The 24,680-nt window shown below is 41.6% G+C and overlaps 1 protein-coding gene across 4 annotated transcripts in view; it reads left to right on the plus strand.

Moving 5' to 3' along the window:
• NUP214 (nucleoporin 214) overlaps positions 1–24,680 on the plus strand; it is a 90,834-nt gene that overhangs the window by 21,835 nt on the left and 44,319 nt on the right. For 2 of the 4 annotated variants that reach the window (XM_074362415.1, XM_045517315.2), the window contains exons 14-24: positions 802–899; positions 3,071–3,157; positions 3,364–3,513; positions 4,548–4,706; positions 7,679–7,782; positions 9,782–9,964; positions 10,664–10,749; positions 10,852–10,935; positions 14,724–14,984; positions 15,728–15,889; positions 18,027–18,126. In XM_074362415.1, coding sequence (XP_074218516.1) covers positions 802–899; positions 3,071–3,157; positions 3,364–3,513; positions 4,548–4,706; positions 7,679–7,782; positions 9,782–9,964; positions 10,664–10,749; positions 10,852–10,935; positions 14,724–14,984; positions 15,728–15,889; positions 18,027–18,126 — 1,474 coding nt within the window. The remainder of the gene's footprint in view (positions 1–801; positions 900–3,070; positions 3,158–3,363; positions 3,514–4,547; positions 4,707–7,678; positions 7,783–9,781; positions 9,965–10,663; positions 10,750–10,851; positions 10,936–14,723; positions 14,985–15,727; positions 15,890–18,026; positions 18,127–24,680) is intronic. The other 2 variants (XM_074362416.1, XM_010955880.3) reach the window with 1 other exon arrangement.

The following is a 24,680-nucleotide window of genomic DNA, read 5'->3' on the forward strand; positions in this document are numbered from 1 at the left end:
TGTGAAATTCCTGAAATCTTCTCTTACTTATTGCTCAAGAGAAAGGGCTGCCTTGTGGAGTTTGCCAGAGTCACCTTACTCTGGGACTTTTCATCAAATTCTGAAAAGCTTCTGACTGTGACCTAGGAAGTTAACAAGCCTTACTTTAGTCTTTTCCCATCTCTTTACAGTTTGGGAGAGAAAACATGACCATAACACACAAACACTTTATCTATTTCCACTGCTCACCACCCACTTCTCTCTACCCCCATTGCCGTGATGGGATTCTTACAGTTCAGTGGGTCCTAGAGTACTGGATCGCAATCCCAGTTGCACACTGGATCCCTTCCCTAACAGTTTAATCAGCCTTGGGTGTGAGTTTTTGGTGCATTTGTTTTTTAAAAGCTTCTAGGTGATTCTGATGCATGACAGGGTGAGACTTGTCCTAAAGGCTTTCAGAGGGTCTGAAGACCCTATGAGTTCTTACAAGGTGACGGGGTTACTGTTCTACTGTTCCCAGAGGTGCATTCAGGAGCCACGTGGAGTAAGGATGGCCCAAGTGGACGATCTCCTGGGCTTGCAAACAAATACACACGCCTCTTATCAGAGTCCAGTTTCATCTGCTTTATAGAGTTTCCTGTCTAAAAATGTAATGCATGTCTTTTAGTTATTTTAGAACTATGGATGTCACTCTCAGTAACAAAGGTATAAAAGAGGGGCCAGTGACAATAAGAAACGTATTTTTTTTAGATTTGAGGAAAGGACATTTGTGATGGGAAAATAACAGGAATAAATACTGTTTGTTTTAACTTTTTGTTCTAGCAGTGCGGTCAGCTCAGGGCATTCCAAGTCCAGCGCCCTCCATGGTGCAGAAATCGCCTAGAATAACCCCTCCTGTGGCCAAGTCAGGCTCTCCCCAGGTATGTTTAAACTCAGCCTACAATGCTGTGTGTGCTAATTTATTGCCCAAAACATGCATGTTTTTAAAACGAGTTTTTGTGTTTTAGAATTCATACCTTTGAAGTAGTATTTAGTACTATGTGATAGAAAATACCAAAGTATGAGCTTTGAATATTTGAAATGTGCGTTTATAAAAGCCATGTATCTCAACCCTAGAATCTGAGAATTGTTTTCTCTGCTGATTCCTGAGCTTATCCATGTTGTGCTGTTCCATTTGTTGTGTTCTCTTTATGTCTGAAAAGACTATAGCACCTGATTTTTTTCCTCTTATTCCCAAAGAAGTCGATCCTTTGCCCTCTTTTTCTCTGCCTCTCCATAGCAACTCAGTTTATTTTCCTTTTTTAATTTTTTACTGACATATAATACACATGGGGAAAAAATGGGTACATGTGATATATGTACACCTCAGGTGAATTGTCACCAGCTGAATACACCTTGGTAACCAAGACCCAGATCAAGAACTAGAACATGACTGGGATCCCAGAATCCCCCCCATGTGTGCCCCTCAAGGTCATTACCCTTGCTGAAGGGGTTTCACTGTAATGATTTCCAACAGCATAGCTCAGTTTAGTCTGTTTGTACCTTCTGTGAAATGGAATCACGTGGTATACGTTCTTGTATCTGACTGCTTTGCTCAACATTACGTTTGTGAGGTTGTTTCCTATCGTTGTGGCTGTACGGAATTCATTTGGTGACCGTACTGCAAGTTTCTTTCCACCTTTGATGGGCATTTGAGTAGCTTCTGGGTTTAAATTATTGTGAGTAGTGTTGTTATGACCATGCTAGTTGATGTCTCTGGGTGAATATACGTAGCATTTTGGGGGGCACATACCTAGGAGTGGAATTGTCAGGTCATGGACTGTGCATACGTTCCTCTGCAGTGTCTTCCCACCAGGGGTCTGTGAGAGCCCAGGTGCTCCGCCAGGCCTGGCACTTTTCATTTACTATTGTTGTATTTTATGGTCTTAATGAGTATTTCCCTGTCAACTAGTAAAACTGAGCTTTCTTTTTCTATATGATTGTTAGCCATTTGGCTATCTTTTACAGAGGGTGTCTGTTCAAGTCTTTTACCCATTTTTCTGTTGGGTTGTCTTTTTCTTAATGATTTCTAGGAAATCAGTGTTGCATGTGCACACACACATGCAAAACTTCCATATAATGCAAATACTTTCTCTGAATTGTGTTTACTTTTCTCTTTGTGGTTTCTTTTGATAACTATAAATTCTTAATTTCATCTTGGTGAGTAGCACTGGCCAGGCAGCTTGCTCAAGTCTCAAATCCACGAGTCGCCGTAGATGACAGCTCCTCCCCAGTCCACACTGATGTGGTGTATGTCATAAATCCACGTCTCTGTCTCCTGCTGGCATCGTACTTCAGGCCATTATTATCTCTTAACCTTGTTGGCCTCCTGACCGCTTTTCTGTTTCTCTACCTCTCACTGTCATCCATGCTCTATTTTAATATCATAAATCAAAGAATAGTTTAAACTCTCCTAAAACTCCACTGGTAGTCTTCCACCACACTTAGAATAAAATCCAACCTCCTCGGTATAGCCTTCCACAACCTGCGTCTGCCTGCCTCCGGCTCCCTCCCTGACTTCATGTGCCCGCTTTCATTTCATCTCTTTGCCTTGAACTTGCCAAGGTCTTTCCTGCCTCACTGATTCCTTGCACTCGCTCTTCTTGCTGCCTGAGGGGTGCTTCCCCGGGAACTTCCCATAGCTTCTCCCTTACTTCAGGTCTTGGTTCAGTGAGGGCTTTCTGTGCTGTCTCATCTCAAGCAGTGCCCACCTTTATTCTCTTTATATGTTCCTGTTTACTTTTTTCATATCACTTATCACTAACTAAACTTACCTGACTTGTTTACTTCTCATTATCCATCTTATCCCAGTAGAAGGTAAGTTCCTTGAGAATTGAGGACCTCGTCTACCTTGTTTACTCCTATCTCCACTGTCTGGAACATGCTTAATACCGAGAAGGTACCCACTAAATACAGGTTCAAATGAGTGAATGGTGGGCAGTGACTGTATTACGAGAGTACCACTACCTGTGGTAGACGCTGAACCACTTGCTCCAAAAAGCCATCACTGGGGTATAGGATGCACTTTTAAACCGTTTGCCTTTCGTTTCAGGTGAAATCACTTCAGCCTCCTGTTACAGAAAAGCAGGGACATCAGTGGAAAGAGTCAGATCCTGTGATGGCTGGAATCGGGGAGGAGGTAAATTTGCTCCTGCAGACTCTTCCACAAGTAGCTCTGATAGTGAGACTGGAATGGCTCTGAGTGCAGGCTTCTATGTGGCTGTTTTATTCTGGCATTGAACCTTGGTGTGTCCCAGGGAGTCTGTGCTGTTAGCAAGCCTGGGAGTGGGACATTACTGCTGTGCCATTCAGATTAAGTCACCGCCTCCTTTGTGGCTTCTGCAGATCGCTCACTTTCAGAAGGAGCTGGAAGAGTTGAAAGCCCGGACTGCCAAAGCCTGTTTCCAAGTGGGTACTTCCGAGGAGATGAAGATGCTGCGAACAGAATCAGACGACCTGCATACCTTTCTTTTGGAGATTAAAGAGACCACAGAGGTTTGTGTTTTTGATGTTCTTCTAAGTTGAATTGTACTTTTAAAAACTGCTCTCATAACACTCCATGGATGTATAATACATATTTTCTCTCTTCAGAGAACATCACTGTTTTTTATGTGGATAAATTTACTTAGGAATGTCTCGGTTCAAATTCTTAGAGATTATGTGACTTTGGGCAAGTTATTCTAGCTACTCTATGTTTTAGTTTTCTCATATGGAGTAGTAAGTACTTCCTACCCCACTGACACGTGCAAGGCACTCTGTTAAACTTTATTACAGTTGTTAATTTAGTTTAGGTATATTTGAAAATTTACTGATTTTTTTGTTTCTTAGTACAAAAGCAGACTTTAATGAAGCTATTATGTGTCATTTACAGGAGAAAATTTACTGTCTTTTGTAGTAAATTATTAGGTTATAAAGTTAGGTTTAAGGAAAAACAAAACACGTAAGAGAATATATGGTATAAAAATAATAAATACTTGTTGTCAGTACTGTTTACTGTGTTACTGTTATTACTTCCTGCGTGCCAGGCATCGTGCTGAATACCTTACCTGCATTATCTCATTGACTCCACACCTTTTCTGTGTGGTCGGTACTGTTATTCTCTATTTTGCACATCAGGAAACCGAGGCTCAGAAAGCTGGAGTGACTTGCCCAGAGCCACTCAGTTACTGGGTGGTAGTGCCTGGACCCCAGTTCGGACTGTCCTACTCCAGAGCTCTGGCCTTAGATAACATGCTTGGAAAGAGGAAAGTTCTTCAAGGTTTTAGCAGTGATCAGGGTTATTGATACTTTTCTTATTTCGTTAGTTTCTGATTATTAGAATATGTATTTTTTAATGAAGAAGGAAAAATAATGAACATTAGCATCTTTCTTTCCAAGCAATGAAATTCATTTTTTGCTTGACCAGTAACTATATTCAGGTGTTTATCATATTAAATATTTGAGAAAAACACCTTCCTTGATCTAGAAAGAAAGGTTTATTTCTTGGAACTAGCACTTTTGTTATCAACACAACCTTGTACCTTTTCTAGTCTCTGCATGGAGATATAAGTACCCTGAAAACAACTTTACTTGAGGGCTTTGCTGGTGTTGAAGAAGCCAGAGAACAAAATGAGAGAAACCGTGACTCCGGATATCTGCACTTGCTCTGTAAGAGACCGCTGGATCCTAAGAGTGAAGCTCAGCTCCAGGTAGGAGAGTCCAGCCAGGGCATGTGCTTAAAACCCGCCCCGGTGACAGTCGCGCTCCTTTCTGAGGTACAGGTTTGGATAACTGCCCTTATAGAGTTACTTCCCATCGAGTTCCTTAACTGTGACAAAGAAAATGGCACTTTTCCACTTAGTGTTTTTTGGATTAAACAAAAATATAATTCATAATTAAACCCTAAGCTTGGTAGAGAGTAGCTGTTGAAAAAGATACATTTAGAAATCAAATCATGAATAGTAATTATTACAGTAGTAGCTGTTCATTGATCACTGCAAGATAGTTTTTATACAGTATTTCTAGTCTTCAAAACCTCTTACTCTGCACGGTGATCTTACTGATCCCGTCGTACGGATAAGGATATGGAGTGTCCTAGGCCAGGGAGCTTGCCCAGGGTGCTGTTGTTGCTGCTAAGAGTGGGACCAGAACCAAAACCTCCACCCTCCTGGGGCTCTTTCCTGTGCACTATTACCAAAGTTACTTCTCTCACTCTCACTAATTCTTTTTTTTTCTTTTTTTTTTTTGGATAATTAATTTTTTAAATTAAAGTATAGTCAGTTTACAATGTTGTCAGTTTCTGGTGCACAGAATGTCATACATGTACATACGTATATTTCCACTTTTTATTACAGGTTACTACAAGATACTGAATATAGTTCCTTGGGCTATACAGTAGAAACTTGTTGCTTATCTATTTTATATATAGTAGTTAGTATCTGCAGATCTCGAACTTCCAATTTATCCCTTCCCACCTGTTTTACTCCCTGGTAACCATTAATTTGTTTGCCATGTCTGTGAGTCTGTTTTGGTTTTGTTTTTGGTGGGGGGAGGTAATTAGATTTATTTATATATTTTTAAATTTTATTTATTTATTTATTTTTTAGTGGAGGTACTGGATATTGAACCCAGGACCTTGTACATGCTAAGCACACACTCTTACCACTGAGCTATACCCTCCCCCTGTTTCTGTTTTGTAAATAAGTTCATTTGTGTCTTTTTTTTTTTTTTTTAAGATTCCACATATGAGTGATAGCATATAATATTTTCCTTTCTCTTTTCTGGCTTTAATTCTTAATTATTCTTATATTCTCTTTTAGCTCAATCTAGTCTTTGTTATCATCTTTCAATCTATTTAAAATTGTTGTCTCACAGCTTTAGTAGGGGTCATCCCGTACCACCGCGGGTTTTCCTAGAATCCGGTAGGCAGGGGCGCACAGTGGCTTCCTTACCTGGGTTGTGAGGGTCTGTGAGTGTGACGAGTCCCCTCCAGCCTCAGAATTTGACTGCAGATGCTACCGTTCCTGCCATTTCCATCCCATACCTGGTAAACTTACTGACAGTAGGAAAATGAAAGAAGTGATTTCCCCCTCTCAGAAAGGCTGAGGAACCCCTGCTGCGTCCTAGCTGTGTCCTTCTCCTGGGGATGTGCGCCCTCAGCAAGAGGGTGCTGCCTGCTCGCCCGCCGCTCAGCAAATCACCGGCCTCCACGGTGCATCTGCTTACGCTTCCTTCCTCCGGGCCTCTCTACCTCCTGCTCCCTGTCCACACTAGAAGAGTTCAGCTTTCGGGGAACACTTTCCCTATTCAAAGGGAAACAATCTTCCTTTTTCACAGTGCTAAGTAGGTAATAATAGCTAGCGTTTATGGAATGCGTACCATATCCCAGAGAAAAGTAAGGAAACAGATACTGGAACGACCCAGGTCTCACCACTGCCAAGGGCTGGGCCCTGGAGCCTGGGCGGTCGGCTCAGAGCCGGTGCTCTTAAACACGACGCTGCAGGAGGCCGTCCCTGCAGCGGGATGGAAAGTAGCAGTGGGAAGTTGAACATGGAAATACAGTGTGGGGTATGTTGCTGTGGGATTGCAGGTGAGGGAGTAGCTAAGCCACAAAAGAGAAACATTTGTGATAGGCTTTAGAATAAAAATTGTTTTTTTCTGGTAGACAAAGTGGGGAGGGCATTCACAAGAAACAGCATCAGTCAATGCACAGAGGGGCGATCACCTGTGAAGCGTGAAGCGTCCAGCGTCCAAAGTAAAGGGCCTCCCTGTAGTCCTCGAGGACTGAGTTGAAATTTATACTCGACACAAAGGTTACTATTGCTTCCTCAGATCAGCCTGGCTCTCTTTAAATGACGTTTTCTTTTTCAGTCAGAACACATACCCTTGTCCAAGAATAACTTTGAAAATAGTTAAACACAGTAAGATCTTTGCACAGATACAGTTTTCCCAGCATATAGCACGTTGTCTTGTATACATTTTTAATGGGATGCTGCATTTCCAGTAATGGAATGCTTTATTTTTAAATTTTTGAGAGTCAAATTGTGTAGCCATGAAGATTAACACTAGGCCATAATTTAAAGAAAATTATCACAGTCTTAGAATAAATGAATAGGTAAGAATTTTAATAATGGTAAATTCAGTTTCTAGTGCTGATAATCCTTTGTTTTTGAGAAATGAGTTTTTCCCCGCTAGTGAGATGACTTACGTGTTCTGTGCTCTGAATAGCTGGGTGCAGAATTATTTTCAGCACCGTTTTGTAGAATAATTTTGTCCGTATTACAATTAATTTCATGGGTAGGAGAGCAAAAGTTAAATGGGTGCACTGTCGGATCACCAGAGTGCAGTGGAAAATTCCTGGACAGGGTTGAGCTGCTTTTACAGGAGCTGAAAAATGAGACCTAAGCAAAAACACTGGTTCCCCAGAGGCTCTAGGCGGCCACGCCCAGTCTGTTTCCCTTTCTTCATACCACCTGTCTGTCACACACTTCAAAAGGTTGAGTTTCTGTCTTTCATTTGAATTATAATGTATCAATGATTATATTAAAGCTTATTATGCTTTCCTTGTTCATTATAGTTCTCAGTATAAACATACTTTAAAATCGTTTTAACTGTTTTGACACACCTTCCTCCAAGCTACTGGAAAATGGTGTCATTTTCCCATCTCGTTTTTTTCTTGTAGGAAATTCGGCGCCTTCATCAGTATGTGAAATTTGCTGTCCAAGATGTGAATGATGTCCTAGACTTGGAGTGGGATCGGCATCTGGAACAAAAGAAAAAACAAAAGTGAGCGCAGTCTTCTCTTCCACCATGTAGATATTACTGTGGTCTTTTTAAAAGATCATTTAGGGGGACTTAGAAAAAACCCTACAAAGCTTCATTCTCTTTGACCTAGTCATTATACTTCTAGAAATTTGTTCTATGGAAATAATAGCAATGTTCACAGTAATTTACATAAAAGAATTTATATTGCAGCGTGATTTATGGTAGTGAAAAATTGGATTCAGCCTAATTATCCAAAGGTTAGAGGAGTGGCTAAAAAAAATCTTGTCACTTTTTTTCCCTTAATACAGTATACTATGTAAGCATTGAATAGCATGTTCTCAAAAAAATTAAATGTATTTCCTGTTATATGAAATATACAAAATATATAACTAATTATTAGGTACAATATATAAAATATGAAAAGGGGAAGACATAAAATCGTACTAGATGACCTCAGTGTGGAGAGCTACTGTGGAAGAGAGGCTGGAAAGAAATCTGCCGAAATAGTCACAGTTACACCTGTGAGATGGGATTAAGAGGAATTTTACTTTTATACTTTTCTGTATATTCCAGACTTTCTTTTGGAGGAAATACTTCTAATTAGTATGGATAGCTAAAAGGATGAGAGGACTGGGAACAAAAGTATAGGGAATCCTTCTGTCCCTGGGTGTTTGGTTTTATTCTGTGTGTTCTCCAGAAGGAATAGAATGCAGTACATTGTGAAAGCAGTAAGGTGCCCACAGGAAATGTAAAAAACAGGTCAGCCCTCAGAATGTCAGATTTCTGAAACATTTACACTTGATTAATGTGATTGGCCTTGTAAGGAAACAAACCAGAAAATGATCTGTTTACTTGTTTACAAAGCCGTGGGATCACAGACTTCTAAGTGGGGCAGCCTGTGTCGTGTCAGGGGCAGGGCAAGAATGCATTTAAAATAAGTAAACAGAATTTAATACGTTATATTGTACAACATGGAGAACGGCTTTGTGCCCAACCTGAGGAAGCTCAGCTTGGAGCCTAGATGTGGGAAGGTAGAAGTGAACTGTGATCCACCAGACGCTGTCAGGGCAAGTGTCTGTGGCCTGGAACACTTGTGCCCTTAAGCAGCTGGGCGCCTTTAGAGATTTCACAGCTCACTCTCCGGGCTTTGAATTCATGTTCTTTCCCATGTGAGAGACTGGCTTGACCTGACAGTGTGAGCATTCTGTTCCACTTGACAGTTGGGTTTCTCTTCCTAATTAGTAAGTTGACTTTTTAAAAAGTGCATGATGCTAACAGAGAAGCCAGGCTTTCTTCTCCTTTATAACAACCCAGTGGGTTTTCTACTTAACTTGCCTTTAAGTTCCCTTTCTGCAGAGTTCAGATTCTTAAATCTATACAATTTTCTAACACTTCTCTGTTTTAGGCCCTTCTCTAAATATTACCTTGTATCCTACTGAAATGCCTTTTAAAGATTTATGTTGCACTACCTTGTCACTAGAAAGGAAGGAACTATTGTCCCTTTCTTGTTTCATTTCTTTCGGGGGTGGGGGCGACCTCCGTGCTGCTGAGTCGTGCGCTATCCCTCTGTTGTTCGCTCCACCACCGTGGCCACTCTCCTATCCCTCTTCCTCGACAGCACTCTGAAAAAATGACCGACTCCCTGGACTCCCATAAACCCTTGGGCTTTTCCTTTTTATTTACTGTAATTTACATGCAGAAAAGTAAACACATCCTAAGTACATAGCTGAAGGAGTTTCCCCGCCGTTCCTTCCTGGAACCCATCCGAGGTTCTGCGGGTTGTGCCGTCCTCTTCACAGGCCCGGCCTGCCCAGCCCCGGCTGCTCTTTCCTCCCTCCATCTTATCCTCATCGGAGGGGCTTTCATCCCCATTTTACATTTTAGTAATGTCTTGATGCTTCTTTTCCGCTAGTGGTTCTCCATTTTATTCTTCTCACTGTTGTAGACTTTTTTTCTTCTGGTGGGAAGTCCCTTTCCTGGAACCATTCACATTTGATTCCTTTATTCTTGATGTCAACAGGCGCCTGCTTGTGCCAGAGCGAGAGACACTGTTTAACACCCTTGCCAACAACCGGGAAATCATCAACCAACAGAGGAAGAGGCTGAATCACCTGGTCGATAGTCTCCAGCAGCTCCGTCTTTATAACCAAACCTCCCAGTGGAGCCTTCCCTTGGATGTTCCCTCCCAGAGCAGCACTCACAGGTGTGCAGGAGAATGGGCCTGTTAGTGGCCCTTGCACTCAATAAATAAGGTTGAATGAACAATTAAATATTTAGAGTAAGGCAGAGTCATCTTAGAGTGGTGCAGATGTGGGTTTCAGAGTGACTCTGCTGTCTTTCACCTGTGTGATCCTGGTCGGATTCCTCACCCTCTCTGATCCTTTGTTCCTTTGCCAAAACACGGGGCTAACAATATGCGCCTTGAGGATTATTGGAGAGTTAAACTAAGTCTATAAAGCACCTGGTGGTACTTTATACAGATGCTCAATAGATGATAGCAGATACTGTAGTCAGAATTATTTAATTGAGAATTAACTGTCAGGATTAGGTTGACTAACTTGTCTTGAAGCTCAGATTTGTCATTTTGCAAGAGTGGAGATTTCAGACCCTGCAGTTAGACAGTTAACCCCTGAAGCTACCAAAGTGGTCTTATGTTTCTGCCTTTAGGCCAACTGTGTAGGATTTTAGTTTCCCTTTCCCCTGGAGCCCCATTGATGTGGTGTTTGCTGTGGGGGTGGTATGTAATGTTGAGACTGTGATCTCTTTCCTTTGAGCTGGTCAGATTTCCCATCTCCATATTGGGATGCTCTCATCTCTTGCCTTTTACGTAGGAGGATAGTGTACCACCCCCTGCAATTTCTCAGGTCTTAGTTGGTTCACTTGTAACACTATCCTGTTTCAGTTTTGACAGTGACCTTGAAAGCCTGCGCAATGCTTTGTTGAAAACCACCGTGGAGTCTCATACCAAACCCTTGCCCAAAGTACCAGGTAAATGCATTCTTCCCAGTCTTTTAACTCTTTGTTCTCTTCCACATACTAATATCTTAAAAATCAAGTCTTTAAATTTATGGGTTCATGGATTTCTTGCAGCTAAACTGTCCCCCGTGAAACAGGCACAGCTGAGAAACTTCTTGGCCAAGAGGAAAACCCCGCCGGTGAGATCTACTGCTCCAGGTAGAGGAAACTGGTCCTGAATTTTTAGCATAAACCATATAGAACATGGTGTGGGAGTAGGACCCGTAAGAGTGTTTTCCCTTTGGTTCTTAATAGGAGATAGAGAAAATGTCCCCACAGTCTGTCATCCGTCTGAATCCTGGTGCAAGAAGCAGCTTATACATAGTGAATGAAGCAGCTCAAGGTGGTGGTTGAGGCTCTTGTGCTGTGTTTTCTGCAGTCCTCAGGTTAGGCGGCCGTGACTCCCAGGACCCTGTTACTCCTAGGTATTTCGAGATGTGTTCTCTAGGAACAGGGATGTTCTCTTATACAGCCATAGTACAGTAATCAGATTTAGGAAACTTAACGTTGACAGAACACTGTTGTCTGAGTGCAGTCCGTACATTTTACCAGCTGTCCCTCATGTGTTCTGCTCAGCCCCTCTTTTTTTTTTTTTTTTTTGCAAATGTAAGATGCAATCCAGGATTATATGGTGCATTAAGCCATTGTTCTCTTTAGTCTCCTTTAGTTTTCCTTTTTTTGACAGTTTTGCTACTTACACACTGTGATTTGGTTTTGCCTGTGTTTTGCTCTTTGCATACTGTGTAAGTCCGTTTATTCTCTAGATGGATTTCTTTTGTTCTGCATCAGGTTTCTAAAAGTCATCCATGTTACTGTGTGTAGCTGATTATTTGTTTTTGCTGCTGTATTGTATGAATGCACTGCATTTGTTTATCAGTGCTTCTCTTAATGGACGTTCACTGTTTCCAGTTTCAGCCATAACATAGTAGAATGTTGTTCTGAACATTCTTGCGCGTGTCCTGTGGGGCACATGTGTACCGCTTGTAGGTGGTCACGTGGCTCCGACTAGGCTTGTGCCTCGTACGCTGTCCGTGTGCTCAGCGTCAGTGGATTCTGCATGCGCTTCTCCAAATCACGCTTTTACCAGCAATGCATGAATGTTCCAGCTGTTCCACAGCCTTGCCAAGCTTCATATTGTCAGTCTTTTTCCTTTTAACTACGCTGGTGTAACCTTTTTACATGTTTAATAACCATTTGGACAGCTTCTTTTGTGAAGTGCCTGATTAAGTCCTTTGCTCATCTGTCTGTTGGATAATCTGCCTTACTAATTTGTAAAAGTTTTTATAAGTTCTTGATATCAGCCTTCTGTTGGTTATATAAATTGGAGATATGCATCTCGTTGCCTTTTTACCCTTTTAATATCTTTTGGCAAATAGAAGTTCTTAATTTTAAAACAGATTTTTCAGCCTTTTCTTATACAGTTCTTTTTGTTCTGTTTCAGAAGTCTGTATCTCTAGGTAACAAGAGTATGTGTGCACCTCATCTTTATTACTGTCTAGAAATGTTAATGTTTTGCCTTTCAAATTTAGATCTGCTGTCTACCTGGAATTTGAAATTTTTCAAACTGCTAGATGCAATAATAGCCCCCCTTTTTTTTCCTGTTCATGTGGCTTTCTGCCTGTCCTAATCTGAGCTGGCATTTAAGCAGAGTAAGATTCTTTAGGTTTCAGTGGAGCCTCCTTTCAAATGCCGGGAACGTAACTGCATCCTTGATCACTGTAGGAAGCAGCACGTATCAGCTATAGAGGCAGCATCCTTGGAACAGTGAGCAGTCCGGGCTCCTGGCCTCTGCAAGTGAGCATGGCCCTTGGATCCTCAATTGATGGATCTCTCTCCACCCAAATCCAACGAATTGCATCAGAAAGATGAAGGAAGGAAACTGAGAGACCCCCTCCCCCCAGGCTGTATCAGACCTTGGGTGTTACATAGTTATTTCCATTTCTCTATCCAGTTCCTGAAGGTGATGAGTGTGAGTCATCTCTTGTCGCTACTAACTCTCAGGAACTAGGATTTTAGAGAAATTATTGAGAGCAGCGTGGCCCTAAGAGAGTGTGGGGTTTGTATTAGTTTTCTATGGCTGCCGTAACGGATTATCACAAACATAGTGGCTTAAAACGCTGTTGTGTGGGTCAGAAGTCCAGGCGCAGCATGGCTCTCCTTGGTCCTCTGCTTGGGGCTCACAGGCTGAAGTCAGAGTGTTGGCTGGTCTGAGCTCTCATCTAAAGGCTCTGGGGAAGATTCCACTTTTGAGTTCACTGGAGTTGTTGGCAGAATTCAGTTCCTTGCAGCTGCAGGACTGAGGTCCTCGGTTCCTTTCTGTGTGCTCCTGGCCCCTTCATCTGCAGTCCAGCCACAGCACATCGAATCCTTCTTGTGCTTCACATCTGCCTTCCCTTCCTGCCACAGCTCTCTGCTTCCTCTCTTGCTTCCTTTCTCTGCCTTTAAGGGCTCTTGAGATTTTATGTTGGGCCCACCTGGAAAATTCAAGCTGTCCTCTCTGTTTATGCTCAACTGATTAATAACCTCAATTACGTCCACAAAATCCCTTTACCGTGTAATATAACCATCTAACAGAACATAACCATGGGTGTGGCACCAGGGGGCAAAGGTCATGGGATCAAAACTGTACCTAGCACAGAGCATTTTATGTATAACATAAGAGCATGGTCTGTCAAGTCAGATACACACCTGGTTTGAATTCTGGCTCTGCCACGTACCAATCTCATGACCTTGGGCAGATTATTTAACCTTTCCAGGCATTAGCCATAAAGTCAGGTGATAGCAATTTCTAATGTAGCTGCACCAAGTAAGTGCTCAGTAAGTGTTAACTGCAGTTCTGCCGGCGGTGCTGGTGGTTGTGAGTGGACTTTCTAAGTGACCCTGCCGAGTATTGACTTGCATCGAAATCAATGCAGTGCTGGTGCAGCGCTGTCCCATAGGCCTTCCTGCATTGATGGCGGGTGTTCTGTATCAGTGCTGTCCAGCGTAGTAGTTAACATGTGGCAGTTGGGCACTTCAGAGGTGGCTGGTGCAGCTTTGGATTTGAAGTGTTCATTTATTTAATTTTCATTATTTTAATCTAAATATCTGCACATGGCTAGTGTCTGTGCATATTGACGGTGCCACCTAGCAGTCGCCCAAGTACACGGCACTGGTTTTCAGTTGCATTCATTTATGTTACATTTACATTATGACAAATAAAGTCTTGTGGAGTAATGTGCCCATAGGGCAAGTAAGTCAGTAAATATTAGCAATGCTTCTAAATAACTTAAGGAGGAGAAAGGGCTGTTTTTTCTTTGGTTTTTGGCTTTTTCCAATGTACAGACAGTAATGTACATTGGGAAGTTCCTGGTAGAGAGTAACATGGCGTAAAGCTTTACCTCATAGTTTATGGAAGGAAAAAACTAGGGAAGGTCAGGATAGATTTCAGAGATTTTTTAAAAAATCTATTATCTGATTCAAAAGAATGATTTGATTTATCTGGCAATGTTAGAGACCCTCAGGACTGAGGATGTCCTGTCTTTTCTGGTTTGCGTTAGGCCTGTTCTTAGAAGTTTAGTGTTGGAAAGCAGTGGCAGCAGTGTGACTGTCCACTCTGCTGTGGAAGCTTGTCTGTTGCTTTTCTGATGTGGTGTTACTCTGCCTGGGAACTTCAGTGAGGGCTCAGGGTCCCCTGCCTCTACAGCAGCGTTCATTCCGTCTCTCACTTCACACTGTTTTGTTTAACAGTCAGGATGTTCTTGTCCTTCACAGCTCGGTTTCGCAAAGCCCCTTTGAGCAAAGACCTAAAACTATCTTTGCCCACATTCAACAGCAGCTGCTTCCACTTCAAATCAGTAGTAATTAAATCATTTGACAATTTGGCTATTTCTCTATGGACAGTGAAAATTACATAGCTTTTGGACTTGCCTTGAGTTGTACGTTGTGTTTTGTTTGGGGCTTTGTAGCCAGCCTGTCTCGGTCAGCCTTCCTGTCTCAGAGATACTACGAAGACTTGGATGAAGTCAGCTCAACGTCATCCATTTCTCAGTCTTTGGAGAGCGAAGACACACGGGCATCCTGTAAAGATGACGATGCCGTGGTCCAGGTCCCTCGGCATGCCCCGGTGGTTCGGACTCCTTCCATCCAGCCCGGTCTCCTGCCTCAGGCACCTCCTTTTGCGAAATCTCACCTGATTCATGGTTCGCCTGGTGTGATGGGAACATCAAGTAAGTAAACAGTTAGACAGGAAGTGATCTTTTCTTCCTAAGAGGTTTCTAACTCACGAAGGAACTGTAACTGGGTTTTATACTATCGCACCTATGAGTTGTGGGTTCCAGCCCGTTTCTACTAGTATTCTAGAAATTAGAGGACCAGTTCAAGAGGTGTGTTCTCCTTGAAAGCGCTTGGTAGGGCATTGTGAGGAAGAGGCGATGCTGCAGGGTTCACAGTTACCGCCTCACCGCTTGTGCCTTTCAGGTCCTAGTCATTTCAGCTCCTCACCTGTCGCCATGATCTGCCGCACAGCTCACCTGCCACAGTGCTCACGGTCTGTACTGGCTCACTGATGTGGCCTGTGTGGTGCTGTCACACTTTCAGTTCAGAGCATCAGGACTCTTTGTGGAAGTGACTTCTAACATAGGGCAGACGTAGGCCCTAGAATGGAGAGATTTCATGAGAGGAGAGCAGGACATTGGTCTGTGTTGGCATAAAAGTTATATATTGTTCAGTGTCGGAGGAAACGATCCTGTGAACAGAACTAGCTAACAGAAGTGGACGGGCAAATTGCATACAGCGTCTTTGAAAGAGAAAGGTGCCAGCCTGTCAGTTTGCTAATACTTTTCTGTGTCAATGCTTAAAGAGTTTTAATTTTAGCATTTCCCCTGCAACCTAACATGGAGTTTTTCCCATTTTAACTTTTACGTATTCTTCTCTGATGCATTCTCTCACCTAATTTTTCTTTTCCCCTCAGTGTCTACATCAGCTAGCAAAATCATTCCTCAAGGGGCTGACAGCACAATGCTTGCAACAAAAACTGTGAAGCATGGTGCACCTGGTCCTTCCCACCCCATCTCCGCCCCCCAGGCAGCCGGCGCTGCAGCCCTGCGACGGCAGATGGCCAGTCAGGCACCAGGTAAAACCCCTATGATCATGAGCTGTCCGAGTCTCAGGCCAGGACACTGGTGCCAAGAAATGGCTGGCTCTCTCTGCTGCCCTTGAGAGGAGAAGACTGGTGTGACAGCTGTCTCTCTGTTTTTGAAGGGAGAGTTCAAGGAGGCAGAGACTTGGGCTGAAAATGTTTTCTTTTAAGGGGCGGTATTAGATCTGCCACATTCAATGTTAAGTGGAAAATCAGTGGGTTTTGTGGGGGCTTTTTTGATGGAGTTCTTAATCCCTACTTTTGAATAATGTTTGCTTTATGCCCCAAATTACTCTTTTCGGTTAGATCACCTAGTAACGTAGAGTTGTCTCATAGTATTTTAAGGATCCCGGCCACCCTTTGCAGCGGGTCTTAGTATGCCCATTTTGCTTTTGAGTAAATGTGAGGTTTGGAGAGGTGAGGGTTAAGTAGCAAAACTCGGACTCTGGCCCGTGTTCTTTGTTTTGCAGTGCAGCTTTTTCTTAAGATTGCAAATTTAAGATGGAAACTTTACAGATGGAAACACTAATGAGCTAATCAACCTCTGCATTTTGTCAGTGGTTTGTGGCTACCCATAATTTTCTACGTTGAGATTTCTAGGTAGTTAGCCTTGGGACTTCAGTTATCACTAGTTACCAGTTTTTATAAGCCAGTGATTCTCAACTAGAAGCTGTTTCACCCTGCCCTTTCCCCCCAACAGTTGGCAGTGTTGCTGGCATTTTGTGGGTAGAGACCAGGAATGCTGCAAAAAAAAAATGCTAAAATGCACAAGACAACCCCACAACAAAGGACTACCCAGCCCCTAAATGTCAGTGGTGCTGAAGCTGAGAAACTCTGCTCTAAATCAGGTGTTTTTGTTTTAGCTGAATAAAACTACTTTTTAGTTTTATCACTGCTTAGAACACCTATCAATTTAGACTAAAATTTTAAAGACTAAAAAAAGACATGGTTTAATTTAGACAAAAAAGAATTACCATTATATAGTAATAAAAGATTTCTAAGAAAAGTTTAAATATTAAACTCTTATTAAGGCATCTAAAATAGTTATGAAAGAGCAAAAGCAAAATAACTTTTAAAGGTAGTTGAGCCTTTTTAAAAAATAAGAAACCTTTGATGTTTAAATATTACTTAGACCAAGCAGAATCTTGGTATTGTGCTGAACAGGCCCAAAATCAAGCTGATTGAGTTGATTATTTATAAACTTAAAATCTGGCAGGATTTAGGACTATTCCACTCTCAGCAGGAGGTGGTGTGATCTCTGTTATCCTTTTGGAAGCAAAAATTTCTAAGATGTAGGCACCTTTGAATGCGAAAGATGAAGTATGTGCAGTCCCAGGCCGGGTGTCCCTGGTGGCGTCTCTGGAGGAGGATGTGAAGTAAGCTTCCATAGACCCACCGCTCTACCTGGGCTACCGCTTTCAGCTTGGCCCGGGATGTGCAAGAGATCTGAGAACTTTGCTTAGGCCTTCGTAATAGTTAATTATGAAATGTCATTAAGGCTTGGGATACAGTTTTACATTATAAGACACAGAAAAAGAGAAAGCTGATAAGCCCACAGCGGGCAAGTGGTGTGAGATCAATCCCTGTTGCCACTCCTTAATTCGGGCCTCTTGGCCTTGTCCTCCATTCTTGTCCAATCTCCATTTTTCACATTTTATTCATTGTATCCATCTCACCAAGCCGTGAGCTCCTTTAGAGAAGGAACTATATTTTAGACATTGTACTCCCAGCACCTAACAATAATAAGTTCACATGAAAGGGTGGTTGAATGAATGAATGTGTGATGGAGGCAGAAGTCCTCAGTCTGAGCACCGCTAGTAGCTCCTTCTGCCCTTTTCCAGGACGAGCCAATGGTACGGCAGTATGTCAGCTCTGCTCTGTAAAAGCTGGCTAGGAGTTCCTTTTTCCTAAACTAGTACATTTGATTAAGTTGCACAAAGGCTCGTCCCATAGTCTCTGTGAATGGAGTGTGCCAGCTGCTCCACTGAACACAGTGCTGCAGAACTACCTGGATCTCCTTTGTATAATAAGTTTGCATTCTGCTTGAGTTTGTGTCTTAGTTACTCATTACACCTGGCTGGAATTTTTGATCCTTTACTGCAATTAATGTGCCTCCCTCTTCTCTACATAGCTGTAAGTACTTTGACTGAGTCAACGTTGAAGAATGTCCCTCAAGTGGTAAATGTGCAAGAACTGAAGAATAATCCGACAGCCCCCTCTGCAGCGATGGGGTATGTTCCTACTTTTCAGTGTGTTTACGCCAGTGAATTACTCTGTAATAGCCAGGAACTGCCTGCAGGGAGCAGCACTGCTGTTGTCACAGAGTGACTATTTTCCCTGCAGCACTTCAGGTTAGAAGAGGGGTGGAGTAGACAGCTAATCTTGGGTACACAATTGGGTTTTCAGGAAATTGTCCTCTTTAACTTGCAGTGACAGCTGTGTCATAAACCAGTAAAGTCTGTCTTGGTGTTACGTGCTCAGTATGCTGTTTGCCATGTGAAAGTCTACATGTGGTGCACGTTAGGGTATTACAGCAGGTTTGGTGTAGGGTTTGAGTTTTGATTTGTTTTCTAATAATACTCTTGGGGCTCCAGCATTGGCACTCCAATTCTAATGCAGGCTCTCGATTCTGAAAACCCAGTGAGGATCTTGAGATTGACAGTCTCCTCCCTCCCTTCCTCTCTCCAGGCAGTCCTGTTCTTTCAAGTTTCTTACACCTTTTGTATGAAAAAAGCCTTTTCAAAGGCAGCAGCTCCGTTTGGAGACTTCCAGCTTCTGTTCTGCGCTGTGTTTGAGGGCTGGATCCTTGCTGCCAGAGCTGACTTGTCTTCAGTCTGAAGCTGTGTTTAAAATTCAAGGCACTGACTCGCTCCCACTGTTCTGGACAGCGCAGCTTGTAGACTGTGCCTGTGCCCTGTTGCTCTGTGCATTTTGTAGCCAGGATCTCTTCTGTCCCCTCCAGCTGCCCTTGTGGCATAGGGAAGAGTTGAGGGACATTTCCTCAGTTTGAACGTAGGGACCGTGAGGACAGTGTCATTCAGGGAGTTAGTGCCTGGGGCCCATGATTAGTCCAACAGCAGGACCAGCAGCCTCAGACCCTGTGTGTCTTCCAGTTCGTGTCCTCTCTCTCCCACCTTCCTTCCCCCAGGTCTGCTCACGGTTCTGTTTTGGCTTTACGGAGTGGCCCTGCCTCACTAGTCCGGTGGCCTTCTCTTTTTCCCTCATTGGTCCATTTATCAACACTGCCAGGAATTTCTTAGTTATCTCAGGGCCATACTGGCAGCCAAAAACCAGCCTACTCACTTTCCTATCTTGTAGTGACCTTGAAGCTTTGGTATGCTGTTTAGACCAAGATGGCATTTGTGGTGGTTGTGAACCTCTCCAGGGAAAGAACTGTGCATTAGAGTTTGGGAATTATAGCCAGATTCCTAGCGTAGGGTAGGCAAAGAAAAGCCACTGCAAGGCAGAATGTTGCATAAGACAGGAAAATCCAGCTTAATGGTGAGAGAAACATGGTCTGGTATTTCTGAGGTCTTTTAGCTATTAACCACATAGGAGAAACACCGCTTGGTGATTTCACTTTATCTTATCTCAAGCTTTGTTTCCCTCAGATGGTTCATCTGAGCTGATCATTGATACGGGCTTTGTTAAAGGAGCAATTCTGAGTTTGCCCTTTTTTCTGACTGAAGAAAAATAGACATACACACAAAAGGAATCTTGAAGAAACTGTCTTCCTTTCCCTATAGAATTGGACTCTGTTACAGTTGTTTAACTTGTGTGCCCAGCGGGGTGCCTGGAGTATAGTTCCTTTTTAATAACCATTTGTTGAGTAACAGATGAACGCTAAGCATAATTGGTAAGTGGAAGTTGGTATTTACCACCTCCCCCCATAAAGAAGCTTGAGAGGGAAATACTTTCGTTATAAAATTTCTTACTTTCAGATTCTATTCAGCAGTAGTTTCCTAAGTGTATTTTAAGTATTTAATTTTATATTTAACTTTTTCTGAGTAGTATCTTAAGATTTATTAAAAGATGAGCTTACATATTTTCGCCATTGGTATATCTTATGTTCATTGGCTTTAACTGTCAAATACATTGACTAACCATCCTGTTTTAAGGAAGAGCATTTATCTGGAGCAAACCTGTGACTGTCTGGACTCCTTTCCAGTGCTCAGTCACTTGATTCCGCAGGTTCCTAATGGGTGTCTGCCATGAGTATGGTAATACCCTAGGTACCAGAGATATAGTAGTGAGTAAGACATACCAAGTGCCCACTTTCACGGCACTTAGATTTTAGCAAAGACGGCCGCTGAGCTGCTGATCACATCGGCAGCTACTGAACTGCAGTGTAGTAAGTTCAGTGAAGGAGAAGTAAGTACAAGGAGCTAGGAAAGCATCCAGTGGGGCAGTCTGAGTCTAGGGCCCACGAGGAGGTTGGGAAGGAAGAGATGTTTTAGCAGAAGGTTGTGCAGTGACCAGAAGCTGCCAGGCAGGGCAGAGAGAAGAGTGTTCTGAACAGAGGGTGCAGGATTGTAAAAGCCTACACCTGGGAGAGGGTGAGGTGTGCTCGAGGTGAAGGTGAGAGAAGGCCAGAGTGGCTAGAGGCCTGGCGAAAGTGGCCAGTGAAGAAAGCAGAGCCGAATGAGGTGAGAAATACGGTGCGAGTTTTGGTTGGTTTTTTTCCCCAAACACACCAGGTACATTATTCTTTTCAGGAATTTTGGCATTAATTTATTCATTCTTTCCTCAAGTGCTTAATGAACATCTTCTATATGCCACATACTGTTCCAGGTGCCGGGGATAAAGCAGGTAACAGAACAGATCCCCAAAAAGCCCCAAACCCTACCCTAGTCACAGAGAGACGGTAAGTAAAATATATAGGATTTTAGGTGGTGGTGGATATGAGGGAGAAAATCAAAGTAGGGAAGGGGTTTAGGGACTGCTGCCTGGGCACGGGTTGCAGTTTTAAATAGGGTGGCTAAGGAACGTACTTCTCATACAGGGCCAGTGAGTAAAATATCTCGGAAGTACCAGACCGCATTTCTTTTACCGTTAAGCTGGATTCTCCCATCTTATGCAATGTTCTGCCTTGCAGTGGCTTTTGGCACTCAACATTTGAATAAAGATCAAAAGGCCAGAGAGCAATTCTCATGAATATTCTAAGGAAGAAAGCCCCAAGCACAGGGCCTGTAGCTGGAGCTTGTCTGGCAGATCCTGGGAGGAGCCAGGCAGCCACTGGTGGCTGGAGCTGGAGGGAGAGTTGGGGCGGGGCTGGGAGTACTTGTCATGAACGTCTAGGAAGCCTCGGTCAGGACCTGGCTGACCACTGGATGTTGAGTAACCTGATCTGATTTATGTTTGCTTTTTTAAAACAATCTTAACAGTTTGTAGAATATTGGGGCATAATTTGCACACAGTTAAATTCACTTTTTTTTTTTTTTTTTTTTTGCTATAAACTTCTGTGAGCTTTGACAAATGCAGGTAGTTATGCTGACCTATGGTTTTAGCAGGAAGCTTCTGGTTCTTATATTGAGAACAGATGAGAAGGGCTAGAGTGGGGAATGGTAGAAACAGGAAGCACCATTAGGAAGCTTTTTCTTGTTTATTGTGAAAAATATGTATAATAAAATTTACTATTTTAACTATTCTTAAGTATATAATTCAGTGACATTAAATACATTTACAGTGTTGTGTAACCTTCACCACAATCTGTTTCCAGAACTTTTTCACTGTCCCGAACAGAAACTGTACCCATTAAACAGTGATCTTCACTCCCACCTCACTCTAGTCCCTGGTAACCTCTTTTCTACTTTCTGTCTCTAAGAATTGGCCTGTTCTATGTACCTCATGTAAGTAGAATCATACAGTATTTGTCCTTTTGTGTCTGGCTTATTTCACTTAAATTTTCTAGATTTATCCATGCTGTAGTATGTGTCAAAATTTTGTTCCTTTTATGGCTGGAATGGAATACAACAGTATTCCATTGTATGCATGTACCTTATTTTTCTTATCCATTCATCTGTCAGCAGACACTTGTGTGTTTCCCCCTCTTGGCTATTGTGAGTAATGCTGCAGTGAACGTTGTACAGGTATCTGTTTGAGCCCTTGCTTTCAATTATTTTGGTTAATGTTTTAGGAGTGAGATTGCTAGACCATATGGTAATTCTCGTTTAGCTTTTTCAGCTAAACATAGTTCAAACTGTTTTCCAAAGCAGCCACACCATTTTACATTCTCAGTAGCAGCATATGGGGTCCCAGTTTCTCTGCCTCCTCAGCCACACTTTTTTTGTCCATCTTCTTGATCATAGCTTTCCTAGTGGGTGTTACGTGGTATCTCATTGTGGTTTTGATACGCATTTCCCTTATGAGTAATGATCTTGGGCCTCTGTTCTTGTGCTATTGTCCATTTGTATCTTTAGAGAAATGTCTGTTTAGATCATTTGCCCATTTTTTAAATTGGGTAATTTATCTTAGTTGTTGAGGTGTCATATTCTTTATGTAATCTAAATGCAAGTTCCTTATCAGACATATGATTTGCAAATACGTTCTCCCGTTGTTTAGGTGGTTTTTCACGTTCTTGATAATATCCTTTGAAACATAAAAGGTTTTAATTTTGATGAAATTCAGTTTATTTTGTTGTTGCTTATGCTATAGGTGTCTTAAAAATAGGTATGTATTTATGAAACCATTGCTTAATCCAAGGTCATAAAGATTTACTTCTGTGTTTTCTTCTAAGTTTTATAGTTTTACCCCTTACATTTAGGTCTTTATCCATTTGAATTAATTTTTGTAAATGGTGTGACTTTGTGGTCCAAAATCGTCCTTTTGCATGTGGATATTCAGTTGTCCCAGCACCATTTATGGAAAGGACTCTTGTTTTTTCTCTTCAATTGTCTTGGTACCCTTGTCACATTGATTGGTTTTCTAATGTTAAACTCATCTTTGATAGTGATGTATCGCCCTTTTTATATGGTTGGATTCAATTTGCTAAAATTTTGTTAAGAATTTTTGCACCTGTCTTAATGAGGGATATTGGTCTGTAGATTTTCTTTTCTTGTAATTTCTTTGTTCCATTTTGGTATCAGAGTAATGCTGGCCTTATAGAATGAGTCGGGAAGTGTTCATTCCTCTTCATTTCCCAGTGAAATCATCTGGGCTTGGAATTTTCAGGGTTTGGGGTTTTTTTGGTTTTGTGTGTGTGTGTATGTGTGTGTGTGTTTTAACTAGATATAGGACTGTTCAGCTTATCTGATTTTGATTGAACTTTGGTAGTTGGTGCCTTTCAAGAAACTTGTCAGATTATTGACATGAAATTTTTTGTAACAGTCACTTATTACCATCCTTTTAATGTGTATAGAATTGATAATGATTTCACTTCCTTCTTTCCTGTTAGTGGTAATTTGTATCTTTTTTTTTTCCTCATCAGTCTAGCTAGAGGTTTATCAGTTTTATTGATCTCAAACCAGATTTGGGGTTGATTTGTTTTCCTATTTTTTTTTTTAACTTGGCCTTAATAATTTCGTTTTCCTGCTTACTTTGGGTTTTGTTTCCTCTTTTCTAGTTTTTTAAGGTTGAAGCTAAGGTCATTGCTTTGAGAGTGTTCTTTTCTAATATAAGAATTTGGTACTATAAATTTTCCTCTAAGAACTACTTTGGCTACATTCTACAGATTTTGAATATGTTTTCCTTTTCATTCAGTTCAAACTGAATGAAAAGTACTTTTGAATCTATCCTGTGGTTTTTTTTGGTATACTTAAGGGTTATTTAAAAGTGTGTTATTTAGTTTCTAAATAATTAGACATTTTCTAGATATTTTTGTTACTAATTTTTAATTTAACTCCATTGTAGTCAGAGAATATGCTTTGTATGACTTGAATTCTTTTAGATTTATTTTGATTTCTTCTGTGAACTAGGATCAGCAAGATTTTTTTTTAAGGGCCGTATAGTAAATATTTTAGGCTTGTGGGATATATGGTCTCTGTCTCAGCTACTCAGCTCTGCCACTGTAGCCTGATGCAGTCACTGACAAAATGTAAATGAATGGGCATGGCTTTGTGGTAGTACAACACTTTTTACAAAAACAGGCACCTGGCTTTTGGTGTATAGTTTGCCAATCCATGACCTAGATTATCAGTCATCTTGGTAAATGTTCTGTGCACACTTCAAAAGAGCATGTATTCTGTTCTTGTTTGTTGGAGTATTCTATTTTGTCGATTAAGTTAAGATGGTTGATAGGGTTGTTCAAGTCTTCTACATTCTTAATAATTTTCTGTCTGCTTGTTCGATCAAATAACAAGAATGGTGTTCGTTATTTTTAGCTATAGTTCTAGATTTGCTTATTGTTCTTAAAGTCCTGTCTGTTTTTGAAGTTCTGCTATTAGTTGCATAAATGTTCAGGATTGTTACATTCTTTGAATTGAAATGACCCACTTTGTCATTAAAAAATGACCCTCTTTCTCCCTCATAAGATTAATTGCTCTGAAATCTATCTCCTTTATTAATGTAGCTAGTCCAGCCTTTTCTGTTTAGTGCTAGTGTGGTATATCTTTTTTCCTTCCTTTTATTTTGGACTTATTTTGTGTCTTTATATCTTAGATGGGTTTCTTAGAGACAGCATATAGCTGGGTCTTTGCTTTTTTTTTTTCCAGTCTGGCAATCTGTGACTTAACTGAATTGCTTAGATCATCTACATGTACCGTGATTATTAACATGTTTGGTTTAATCTACCATATTGCTGTTTGTTTTCTATCTGTCCTAATTTGTTCTTTGTTCCATTTTTTCCCTT

The sequence above is a fragment of the Camelus bactrianus genome, chromosome 4 (genome assembly GCF_048773025.1).
Source record: "Camelus bactrianus isolate YW-2024 breed Bactrian camel chromosome 4, ASM4877302v1, whole genome shotgun sequence".
Classification (NCBI taxonomy): Eukaryota; Metazoa; Chordata; class Mammalia; order Artiodactyla; family Camelidae; genus Camelus; species Camelus bactrianus.